Here is a 13,862-nt window from a genome sequence, read left to right on the forward strand (position 1 = left end):
AAATCTTACAAAGAGTGATACAATTTAAAAAATTTGAGTTACAACCTCTGAGACACCCTCCTGAAGCCTTCCGGTCATACGAATTCGGATAGTAGAGTGCCTGGGTGATCGTGCAGGGACTAAAAATACAATATGGCTTAGATCCGGCCCCTGCATGATAAGAGGGGAGGTTTTTTAAAGTGTGAGAGCCCCGCACTGCCGTCAGTGCGGGCCTGACGTCGGCTGGCAGAGCTTTTTCTCCCCCTACGGAAAGAAAAACAAAAAACAACCTAAAACGCGTTTTCGACAAATTTTTTTAATTTCTATCCCAGGTTAATCAAAACTAAAAATTCATGGACCTATTTTTTTTATGCGCACGCGCGTTCACTCGAATTATAATTACAAAGGAGTGTTTAAAAACTGAATAAAATATTTATAAAATTAAACAATGTATTACATACATCATTGTTAATTTAATCTCATAGCAACATACGTTAAATCTTATTAAAATCATTCTGCGTAAGACAACCGTAACAGTAAGATTAAAGAAGAAAGGTGATATAAGAAAACTAATAATAAAATACGATAAAACATATTAATCGACTAAATTATGTTGAACTATCTAATATATTTGTTTTTTATTTTATTATACAACTTCGCTTCATTCGCTGTTGGTGTTATTATTTACGCAGTATTCAGCGCCCCACTACTAAAATACGTAGTGGGTGCGTTGATCTTGAAGAATTTAATTATAATTTTATCAAGATTTAGAAATTAAAATTTTTATAAACATCAAAATTCAAAGTTATCTAAATTTGAAGAGTAAATTTTACAAGAAGCATCATCAAAATTCAACGTATATCGAATACATAAAACAAAATTTCTGTATGACAAAATTTTAATGCGACAAAATTTCTGTATGACAAAATTTTAATGCGACAAAATTTCTGTATGACAAAATTTTAATGCGACAAAATTTCTATATATGAATGAATATAAATTGTGTACAAAATTATTATTTTATTAATGTATAATTATTTTATTTTAATAAAAATTATTTGTAAAAAAAATTGTTTTGAAATTTTATTTAAAAAAAAAATACAAATATTATGCGCGCGCGCGTGTGTATGTGAGTACATAATTTTTTTTTCAGACTGAGAGATATTTAATTTAAAAATATTTAAAAAAATCTGATATAAAATAGGCGTACATAACTTCCTTGTACGCCTATTAAATTACATATACACATTTTTTTTTGAAAAGAAAAGTGAAAAGTACATAAAATTTTATTTCATTAATAATTTCTGATATTTTTTAATTTTTTTTTTTATTACTAAATTAATATTTATCGTAATTTTTTTTTACAATCTGAGGTTAATAATAATCATAAATAAATCAATATATTTAAATAAAAAAAGACAAATTCTCGCCGATGTTTCTTCTCCTTATAATATCAAAATAATTCGATAATTAAAATATTAATTTGTTCTAACTCTGGAACTGATGAAAAAAGTACCACTTATTATATATCGTTAAAAAGCTTTCAATGAGGGCTTATTACTGCAGTAATAAATTTAAAAGTTTTGGATTTTGAGTTTTTTTTGACACTTTTGGTTCAGTCGAATGCAATAAAAATGGGAGGTGTTTAACTAGATGTTACAACAGTCCTAAATCCAAAATTTCAGCATTCTACTGCTAATCGTTTTTGAGTTATGCGAGTTACGTACGAACAGATGACACACTGAAAGTAGTCAAACTGGATTCAGGGATGGTCAAAATAGATATTTCCATTGAAATCTGAAAACCGCGATTACAATATATGTAAAAATCATCTACGATATTTATCGATTCAGTTATTGATATTTAATTGATTAATAAATTTTAATTGTTTTTTGTTTACAATATTGAACATTTTGTTTCATTTAATATCTTTTTCTTTTTCTGTAATTACCTTTATGATAATACTTTAGAGGATGATGTATGAGTGTAAATGAAGTGTACTGTCTCAGTTCGATCGTTCTTGAGATGTTTATCCCAGAAAGCAAAAGAGTATCGATGGAACAGCAACATCCTCTCCAAAAGTGAAAACCCCCTTTTCAGCAGGAAAAATTATGGCTTCATTTCTTCAGGATACAGAGTGTTCTATACACTGATTTCCAGAGCAGTACCCTATAAATGCTCAATATTACTTAAATTTAATAAAATGTTCAGTTAAGCAGTCATCTGAAACAAGTGGAAAAATATCAACAGGCCATCTGTTTTTTACAGGACAATATGCACCGTCATTTAGTCTGTCATACTATGGCTGAAATCCGTAAATTAAAGTGGACTATTCTGCCATACCACCATATAGTCTGGACCTCACATTCTCTGACTTCCATGTGTTTGGACTTTTAAGAGAAGCTGTAGAGGGTAAATAGCTTTGTTCCAATGAAGCTGTTTGAGAGTGGATTTGTCAGCAACCACAGAAATACTGTATTTTTCTGAAGAAATATAGAAGCTACTCTGAAGATGGCATCTATGCATTGAAAAGGAGGGAGTATGTTGAAATATAAAAGTGTCTAACTTATTTGCTTTACATTAGTTTTTGAATAAATAAATATTACAAATCAAATTTGAATGCTCCTCGTAAATACAGTTCATTAAAGTATTTTTAAGAATTTTTTTCTAATTCTTTAATTTATGTTTACATTAGCATATTCTTTTTCTACATAAAAGTTCTACTTGTTTGTTCCGGACTGCTGTAATAATAAATCATTGGTTTTTTGTCCATTTCTTCTTATTATTATTACCTTTTATGACCTCATAGGATCACTTTAGTCAGTCCACTATCCAAGTCTCTTCTATGGGACTGTTTGGCCCTTGCGGTCCTCTCACAACTTTTTCATACATTCAATCTTTGTGCCCTTTCTAGTGTTGAAAATGTTCGTGTTGTGAATTTCTTTCTTGTGAATATGAAGTGAGTATTTTTGTTCTTGTTTAATTGTATCTTATCAGTGGTATCTTCTGGTGTAAGGCCAATTTCCTTCAGATCCTCTCCTATTTCTCTGATCCATCTGCATCCTATCTTGGTATTTTTTAAGTCGACATTGTAACTGTTTCAGAAGTTTTGAATCTTGCATCCTCAACATAAAATCCTAGTCTTCACTTAATGCGTGGTATCAGTGATGGGTTCTAATTCTTTGTATATGATTTTGTTGGCCACAATCCACCACTGCCCGTCTTTCTGGTACTTTTTATTGATGAAGGTTCTTCCAATTCTTCTTCTGAAGTTTGTCTTTGATTGTTCATTCAGGTGAAAGATGGAAGAGTGTTTCTGCTGCATAAGTGGCTTCCGGTTTTAAAACTGTGTTGTAGCATCTTATTTTTGCGTTTGTTGATATGCATATTTTATTGTAAGTGTACCGGATTAATTTTTGAGCTTTAACTAGTTTGTTTCTTCTTATCTGGATCAAGGTTTTCTGTTTAGATTGTTTGTTATTATTTCTCCAAGGTATTTAAATTGGGTTATTATTTTGATTTTATTACCGTTTATATTTACTTCTTTTTATTGTCATGGTTTTTGGGGCATAATTTCTGTCTTTTCAAATGATATTTTGAGGCTAAATTTATTTGCAATATTTTCAAATTCTAGTATCTATGATTGATTTAGCTTCATCTATGTCGTTTGCCAGTAGTGTCAAGTCATCGGCAAAATCAAGACAGTTTGTTTTGATTTTTAAGCCTATTTTTATTTTTGGGGTGCATTTTTTAAGCCATTCCCTCATTACCATTTCTAGAGTGCAGTTGAATAATAGTAGTGCGAACCCATCGGCTTGGCACAGTCCTGTCTTGATTTCAAACGGTTCCAAGAGCTTGCCTCTGAATTTTACCTCTGACTTAGTGATTGTGAGGGTCAGTTTTATTATGTTTATTAATTTGATGTGTAGTTTGAGGTATTTTAGAATTTTCAGTAGGGATTCTAAGTGAATGCAGTCATAAGCTTTCTTGAAACTACAAATCTTATCACCATGTCTCTTTCTTTTCCTGTTGTAATCCATTATTAGCTTGATTCATGATCTGGTCTGGTCAGCTCCTCCAGGGTTGAAACCCCTCTGATATTCTCCTAGTTCTTTCTAAAGTAGTGAAGCGATCCTGTTGAGGATGATTCTTGAAAAAATCTATCCCTTATTATTTAATTACTTAAAAAAATGTTACAACTTCTGGTATAGCAATTTCTTTAAATTTAATATTTAAGTCTTTATTAAAAATTGTTCCACTGCATTTCATTACATCTGTTTTACAAGAGTAAACATTGAAACTGAAGTTTTAAAATCTTTTTATTTTTATATCAGTTTCAGCCAAAATAATATTACAGTCAGCAGATAAACATTTTTATTTTTATTTATGAAATCTTATTCTTATTTTATTTCCTTTATTATATTCCAGAAACAAACAAATCAAAGAAAAATAAAAATTTGGGTAAATTCTTATCTCACACCTTTCTATATTTAAAACTACTATTAATAAAAATTTGCTTCACAAAAAATTTGTTTGAATAATTTTTCTTTAACTTTATTTAAACTTATATAAAATATAACACAAAAGAATAAAAACTCAAAATAGTATCATTTTTTTTTTATTATAACAGAATGTGATGTGATATGTTCATAGTTTTTAACTTACCTGACATGACTGAATGTTTGCCTAGGAAGACGTAATAATTTTTCAACAGTTCTAACTATATTATCACCATCTCTCCATTCTTGAACACTGAAATAAATTAAAAAAAAAAAAAATAGCTACAATAGTGATGTAAAAACAAATAAATAACTAATAAATAAATGTTTTATTCTAATCAGTAGATAATAATAACATTATGTAGATCAATCAGGAATAGATCGATATACTATTTCATAGATAAAAAAAGGGATTGCCTCAGTTTTTGCCTGGATAGATCAAGGGAAACTTTAGTAAAACCTTGATTCAGAACAGATTGTAAAATATACAGTTAATAAAAAAAAACATATGTATTTAAAAACTTTATTAATTTTTTTAAATATAAACATGTTAGGGACGTTAACGTGAAAATTAACTATAAGGCGAATCACAAATCAGAAGTATAAATAAAAATTATTTGAACACGTATGTACATACGTGTTTAACAAAGATATAAATAATTCAGGTTTTTTAAACATTTGTTTAATTAGTATTATTTTTATAAATTCATTGAAAGGTTAACATTATTTTTGTACAAAAATTTTTTATACAGATATAAACTGTAGTATTTAAGATAAACTGTATAATAACTGCATAATAAAACGGTATTTTAAATAAATTGATAAGAGGATTTTATATAACATTTTAGTAACTTATTAAAAATGGCAACAAAAGTATATGATCCTTTTTCGTATGTTGTATTGCGTTGATTTATTCGAAAACAGTTCTGATGTTTGGTTTGATCATTTTTTTTAGAAAAGATATTGTATAATCATTAATATAAAAACAAGGAACATTGCTTGTTCCTTGTTTTTATATTCCTTGTTTTACTTTGGAAGAAATCAAAAATTTATTTAGTTGATCTACTGTTATTCACTCTAAATAAATGGAAGAAAAATGCAATTCATTTCATTATGGTGTCTGACATTTTCAATTTTAGTATAAAGTTGATATTTATAATTAATTTTTACCTGCTTATTTTGAAATTTAGACCTAAAGATTTTCTTATAGTTTCCTTTATTTTTTTTCTAGATTTTTTAGTGGACAGTCTTAGGGTTTCTGCAGGATAGAGTGCTTCCGGATTTATCACAGTTTTATAGTTTCAAAATTCTGAGTTCCATGTTTGTTATACATGCTTTTTGTTAGCTGGAAAGCTAACAAAATTTATTTTACTAGTTTCAACTGTAATTATTCATTCATTATTATTCATTCATAATTATTCATATAATAATTCATTCATAATCATTATATTCATATCATATTCATTCATTCATATAATTCATAATTATTCATTCATTCAACTGTAATTATTCATTTTACTAGTTCTAACTGTTAACACTTTTTTATCTAAAGAATTCCTACTGATCCATTCTACAAGATATTTGATATTATCCACTTCCTCTGAGGAAATTTGAGCGGTTTTTATCATTAGTCAATAATTTTCTTCTCTCAAATCCAATTTTTAATTCCATTTTAGCTGCTTCTTTTTCTAATTCTTTACTTTGTTGTTCAGCTTCTTTCCAATATGGCTTTATCACGTCCAACTCTTTTACATCGTTTGCAACTGTTTTATTACTTGTTTGCATCGACTAATAAGTAATGTGTACAGTGAAACTTCAATGAACTTTAAAGCAGGATGTGAAGATGTTCATGATGCAGGCGGACAGGGAAGGAAGCGAGTGTCAACCGATGATCTCTTTGAGCGAGTGGATGAGGCAATTTGAGAAAATCATTGGTTCACAATTTCTGTATTGAGTGATTTGTTTCCTGAAATTTCAAGGTCAGCTCTCTACACCATTGTGAGTGAGAGACTTCAGTACCGCAAACTGTGTGCAAGATGGGTTCCCAAGATGCTATCCGACCATCACAAAATAATAAGAATGGACACCTCCCTAACGTTTCTCTAGCGCTACCACAATGAAGGAGAAGATTTTTTGAACAAAATTGTCACAGGGGATGAGACATGGGTGCATTTTGAAACTGAAGAAACAAAAGAACAATCCAAACAGTGGATGCATTCTCATTCTCCCAGTAAACCAAAGAAGTTCAAGCGAACTTTCTCCAACAGAAAGTGTATGGCTACTGTTTTCTAGGACCGGAATGGAGTTCTCTTGGTGGAATTCATGGAACGTGGCACGACCATCATTGTACCCTCATACTGCCTGACTCTTCAACTTCTATGAAGGGTAATTCAGAATAAGCAGAGAGGAATGTTGTCATCAGGCATTGTCTTTCTCCATGACAATGCTCGGCCGCACACTGCAGCTGTAACAAAGAAGCTCCTGCAGCGTTTTCATCGGGAAGTGTTTGATCACCCACCATACAGCCCGGACTTGGCTCCATCCGATTTTCACCTCTTTGCTCACATGAAACGCTGACTAGGAGGACAACATTTTGGCACAGACATTGAGCTGCAGACCAGCGTAGAAACACGGGTGAAAACACAGGCGGCTCTGTTCTATGACGAGGGTATTGGAAAGTTGGTACCGCGCTACGACAGATGTCTAAATCGGAGTGGTGACTATGTAGAGAAATAGCGTAATTAAGTACTTGTTACAAATAAAAAATTTTTTATTTTCACTGTGGTTTTAATTTCGTGACCGATCGGACCTTGAAAAAATAACCCTTGTATTAGTTCGATTCTCGGGATTTTTTCATTGTTGTATTGGTAAACATGTCTGAAAATTATCTGTACATTTTTAGCCATATTGGATGTTTAGTTTGTTGTCAGCTGTCAAAAGGATAACATGTATTTTGGTACGATCAGTGATTTTTTATTTATATAAATAAAGGATCAGAGAATTTATATTAAATTTTGTTATAATAATGTAATAAAGTATAGCAATGTTTTAAAAATGTTAAATGTTGCTTTTGGTGAGTCTGCTATGAGTAAAGCAAGGGTTTATGAATGGTATAAGTGTTTCCAAGAAGGTCGTGAAGACATTGAAGATGACGAGCGCCTCAGATGCCCCAGCACATCAACTGATGAAAACATGGAAGAAGTGAAAGAAATTATTATGAATGATCAGCAAATCACCATCAGAGAAGTTGCTGATGATGTTGGGGTATCAATTTTTGGGATATGAAATTTTTTCAGATGTTTTGGATATGAAACGTGTAACAGCAAAATTTATTCCAAAATTGCTGAATTTCGAACAAAAACAGTGGCGAATGAAAGTTGCTCAGGTTTCTCTAAATGAAGCCAACAACAATGCAGAACTACTGAAATGTGTCATAGCAGGTGATGAAACATGGGTTTACGAATATGATGTTGAAACTAAGGCTCAATTTTCCCAGGGAGGCATTCTGGATCACCAAAACTGAAAAAAGCTTGACAAGTATGATCAAATTTGAAGGTTATACTTACTGTGTTCTTCGATTTTAACGGCATAATGCATCATAAGTTCTTGCCACAAGGTCATCAATAAGGAGTATTACTTACAAGTTCAACGCCGTTTGTATGAATGATTTGTGGCAAAACAATTCATTGATTCTGCATCACGATAATGCGCCTGGTCACACTTCGTTGCTTGTTCATCAATTTTTAGTGAAAAACAACACTGTAATGATACCCCAGCCACCATATTCACCAGACATGGCCGCATTGGACTATTTTCTATTTCCAAAAATAAAAGAACCTTAAAGGGCTGACGTTTTACAAGCATAGATAAGATTAAAAGCGAATAGCTGAAAGAACTAAACACTATTCCAAAGATCGAGTTCCAGAAGTGTGTTGGAAATTGGAAAAAGCACTGGCATAAGTGTATAATATCTATTGGGGTTTTTTTTTTATGTAAATTATATTCTTTATATGGTGTGACATGGTTTAACATGATCCAACATGAGATAAATTATTAAAAAAAAAAACAAACCATATCTGTTCTCAAGAACAACAACATTCTGTGTTCAGCTTATTAAATGAAAGTGATGAATGAAGTATTTTTCTATCATGTTTTTTCTGAATTGAATATAAAGAAGTATATTATCAAGGTTAAGCTCACTGCTTTTGCCTTTGATCTTCAGTTTAATATTTAATTTGATAAAGAGACGTGAACATATAATGAATATAGAACAATTGAATAGATAAATTGTATATATAACATCATTACTTTCAGTAAAAACAATTTTGATTGACATCATTTTGCATCTGAGGAATTTTACAAACATCATAGTCGTAAGAAGACTGGGACACTTGATATAAAGCAATAGATTTATGTACCCTTTCCCATTGCAAAACAATGTATTCTATATATTTTCTCAACGTAGTCAGGTAAAACTCTTTGTAAGTTGTTATTTTCATGAAGTTACTTTTTTTTTAAAAAAAAAAAACAATTATTAGTGATTTTATATTTGGATTTATCATTTTTACAATTATACAATCTTTAAAGAAAAATGATAAAACTGTGAAAAATAGTAGTTATTCTAAATGTGTTAATTTTTTGTAATACATTATGATTTTAATTTTCATTTTTTATTTGTATAGAATGGTGGTAGTTACGTTTTAGCAGTAGATGGTGGAAGAGAAAGAATATTATCCGTCTGGCAGTGGCAATGGGGCCATCTTTTAGGAAAAGTAGCGGTAAGTTTTATATTATTCAATCAAAATAGTTGTTATTAAAAATTTTAAATCATAGAATTTAACATTATTAACTTAAAGTATTATTGTGTATGTTACAAAAAATTAAAAAAAATAATTTAATATTTAAATGTTATTGAGATAATTTGTTAATAAGATGTTGAATAATTTTAAATATATATATATATAGATATTTATCATGCACTTCATTTATCTTGAGCACACTGACATTGAGTAACCACATTTTAGTAATTTTTGAAAGTTAACTGATGTTTGTCTAGTATTGGCTATGTACCCACCGGCTTGGTCCAGTGGTGAACACGTTTTCCCAAATCAGTGGATTTGGAAATCGAGAATTCCAGCCTTCAAGTCCTAGTAAAGTCAGTTATTTTTACATGGATTTGAATACTAGATCGTGGATACCGGTGTTCTTTGGTGTTTAGGTTTCTTCAGTTAACCACACATCTCAGGAATGGATGACTTGAGACTGTACAAGACTGCATTTCATTTACACTCATACATATCATCCTCATTCATCCTCTTAAGTATTATTTGAACGTTAATTATCGGAGGCTAAACAGTGAAAAAAAAAAAAGTTGTTGGCTATGTAATTAGCTGATCTACTGGTCATGGATACCGGTGTTCTTTGGTGGTTTGGTTTCAATTAACCATACATCTCAGGAATGGTTGACCTGAGACTGTATCAGAAACACTTCATTTACATTTATACATATCATCCACATTCATCCTCTGAAGCAATACCTTACCGTGGTTCCGGAAGCTAAAACAGAAAAAGAGAGAGAGTTGGCATCAGCGTGGAGTATGCAATAAGCAATTTTGTGCATACAGAGTTCATGGTCTTTGTGATTACATGAAGGTCATCAATCCTGTGAAGGTAAATGAGAGTAATGATTTTGTTAACAAACTGTGTACGTCAAACAAAACCCATTTCAACCTTAACAGATCTGTTAATAAACACCATTGTTTTCATTTTTGGGCACAGGAGAATCCTTCATAGCTGCACCAGCGCCCACTACATAGCAACAATGTGGTGTGCTGTGTCATAATAGGCCCTTATTTTTTTAAAAATAATGATGCCTCATGACTATGATCGCTAGGCCCTTTTTTTTTTTAAATGAGGATGGCCTCATGACAACATTCACATCAGGTTGATACAACATCCCAAAACTACAAATATTTTCACAGATTATTGATAATGCTAGATTTCAACCAGATGGATCATCATGTTCAGCAGGAATCTTGATGGTTGCTGTATACAAATCACTTGGTAACGTATAATTTCAATAAATAGTGGCATTCCATTGCCTTTCCAGTCTCCTGATGTGTTGGGTGCTATTAAAGAGCCGTACATTAAAAGCAAAGTGTACAGTAGTAGTTGATCTGCTATAACAAAAAAACTGAAAGCCAAGATCCAAACAGCAATTGCTGAAATTTCTTTTGAAGTTTCGCGCTGAACTGTGCAGAGTTTCACTACAAGACTGGAGGATTGTCTACACAGAGACAGAACTTACCTACAAAATGTGATCTTCAAAAAATAAATTTCAGGAATGTATTCATAAATGACTTTATATTTTTCTATTTAAATGTTATAAATAAACTTATTTAATATAATTTTTTCATAAAAATATCTCATTTTCAAATTTCCTATTTCCCTTATCACAATTTACAGGGTGAGCAATATAAAACTGAACCCATAATGTAACCGCTGCAAAATCGGTAGGTTATGTTGGAATGAAATTTTATGAATGATACGGATAAATTAAATAAGAAAAACATAAAACATACTTAATTTTTTTTCATTTAGTTACCTTATTGTTTCAAAAGATTTTCAAAACGACACCCTGGGCATCAATACACTTTTGTGCTCGACTGATCATATCAGTCAGTTTCGGTTTTATGTTACTCACTCTGTATATTATAAAAAAGCAAAAATTACATTGAATTGAATTATTAAAAAAATGTGATTTTGATTAACTCTTATGTTAATTATTCATTTTATTTTAGACAATGCAAGAAGATATGACAGGTGCTGCTTTCCATCCTTTAGACGACAATTTATTAATTACACATGGTAAAGGTCATTTAACATTTTGGACAAGACGTAAAGATGGCTTTTTTGAAAGGACTGACATAATCAAACCTGTGAGTAAACAATATTCTTTTTATTTTGAAAGAGATATGTAATATCTCTTTATATGTAAGAGATATGATATGTTTATTTTTGAAAGAGATACTAAAAATAATTAATTGAAATAAATCGTTTAATTAGAAAACACTTAAACATTATTTATAATGTATTAATTAATCTAGGCCAGTCCAAGTGGGGAGTTCATAAGTAGTTTTAACCGTTTTTTTAACTTATTTCAACTTTATTTTTTTGTTCTCTACGAGTTGGAGAAATACCATTTACGTGCCTCCCATAAATGGGGGAGTGTCAGACTCGCACAGGTTTTGGCTGGATGTAATTAAAGGCCTATGTATACCTGCACCCTACTGACTAAAACTGCTTTATCACCGTTCCTCCACTCTCAGGGCCTGACCCGCAGTCAAGCATTACTAGGCCCCAAGAGGTGCCTTTGAGTTCAGGGGTTCAGGAGTCCCTGTGCTTCATCACCGCCCACCGCCGCCCATGTATGCAAGCACAGATGAACGGCAACTCCATAGAGGGCTGTCCCTCTCCCCCTCATTCTCCAGTCAGTTTCTTCATCTCGATGTTAGAGGTCTTTTGACAAGTAAACAGTCATCATGACTCATCAATCTTACCCATTATTCCATATTAGTCTGCACCCCACTCTCGGAGCTCAGCTTTCTTCTTTTTCAAAATGCAGTAGGAAAGCTGCTCAACTGCAGTCCATTCTTCTTTCCCACATAGTATGATGTTAATAGTATTATCTAGTGTAATTCCTGTAAGCCCCAATTGTTGCTTTATGCTCAACAACCGTGGGCACACATAGAATGTGTGTTCGCATGTATCCAAATCGCCACAATACATGCATAGGGGTGAATTCCTCCTTTTAAATCTATGGAGATATGAATTAAACACTCCATAACGTGATAACGTCTGGGTCGGGAAGAACCCAACCTCACCATGGTTCCTAGTATACCATGGCTGCAGCCGTGGAATGAGTCGTCTTGTCCATAGTCCTTTGTTTGAATCTTCCCAACTCGCTTGCCATTCCCTTAAAATCAATGCAGAAGCCTCCTCCCTTCTGCATTCCACTATAAGTTCTTTTTAGCTGAACTGCTCTGAGGTACACCGGGGAACCCCTGCAATGACCTCAACTGCTGGGCTGGAGATTGTTCTATATGCAGACGCAATCTTGATAGCTCGTCTTCTGTGCAGCAAGGCCACCTTTTCAACTTAAACTATATAAAATGATGCTGTGTATGTTGTTTTCTCCCAACAGTAGTTAAAATTTTTTAAATATAAACTTTTGCAAAGACTTAAGCAAACCAGATTTTATTACAAAATGTTCTTAAAAACTTTAAAGTATTTTCTGTAATTTTTATGATCACCCATAGTTATTGGTGCTACTGTTCTCACATGTGCATCAGCTGATGTAACTGATGAGAAGGTTTTATTTTAATTATATAAACAGGTACACATATTTAAACTGCAGTCGAATTTGTGAATATACACAAAAAAATAACCACACCTTAACATACTTGAAAATTTTGATAAGATAATTATTATTATTTAGAATGGTGTATTGTGAGTTATTTTTTTTTTTTAAATCAGATGAAAGCTAGGACTTAGAATAAGAAGAGTGCTATACTATACTTCATACAGGAAGTCTAAACCCTACCCCTAAAAATCATTTTTTTAAATTTTCCTTACTTTTAATTGTTTCAAGCTATAGGTTTAATGGTTTTTAAAATTATTTTTCTCTAAATAAGGTGTAATTAGGGTGAGAACAATTTTCTATGATTGAAAGAGATTTATAAAGATGCAATAGGGGAGTTTCCTCACTATATTTTTTCTTTTTTAACAAGGAAAATGAGTAAAAAAAATTTTTCTTATGAAAAATAAGAATAAACTATTATTTCTTTTGAAAAAAGTATTTTATTATGAAATTTTATTATGTTCTGTTATAATTTATATTAAATTATTACTTTTCAGCCTTCCAGAACAAATGTAACATGTTTACAATTTGAGTCAGATGGTGATGTTATCACTGCCGACGGTGATGGATTTGTTACTATTTACTCAGTTGACAGTGATGGTTCATACTTTGTCAGAATGGAATTTGAGGTAAATATATATTATATTTTATACTTCATAGCTGTATAATTCATACACCTAATCTTAAACAAATTATTATACCCAAATATCAGTGCTGTGTGTCACTCAAATTTATAATATTTGAATGAGTTAAATGAAGCTACAGTAAAAGTGGAAATTAATAAACAAAATGAAAAAAATTTTCTCTTTTAATAATTTACAAATTTCTGAAATAACAAAATTAATCAAAGGTGGTAAAATTTCCCAGATAATAATCTAACTGAAAGTTTATATTTTAGTTAAGATTTCATACCACACAATTTCAGAGATGAGTAAGGTTGAAACCCTATAGCTGTTACCAAAGAG

At 31.3% G+C, this 13,862-nt stretch overlaps 1 protein-coding gene across 1 annotated transcript in view; it reads left to right on the forward strand.

Annotated features, from left to right (window-relative positions):
• Positions 1 to 13,862, forward strand: part of DCX-EMAP (Doublecortin-domain-containing echinoderm-microtubule-associated protein) — a 197,633-nt gene that overhangs the window by 147,299 nt on the left and 36,472 nt on the right. Inside the window, exons 11-13 of the mRNA XM_075381299.1 lie at positions 9,161 to 9,256; positions 11,279 to 11,416; positions 13,395 to 13,526. Of these exons, the coding sequence (XP_075237414.1) occupies positions 9,161 to 9,256; positions 11,279 to 11,416; positions 13,395 to 13,526 (366 nt within the window). The remainder of the gene's footprint in view (positions 1 to 9,160; positions 9,257 to 11,278; positions 11,417 to 13,394; positions 13,527 to 13,862) is intronic.

The sequence above is a fragment of the Lycorma delicatula genome, chromosome 13, assembly GCF_047948215.1.
Source record: "Lycorma delicatula isolate Av1 chromosome 13, ASM4794821v1, whole genome shotgun sequence".
Classification (NCBI taxonomy): Eukaryota; Metazoa; Arthropoda; class Insecta; order Hemiptera; family Fulgoridae; genus Lycorma; species Lycorma delicatula.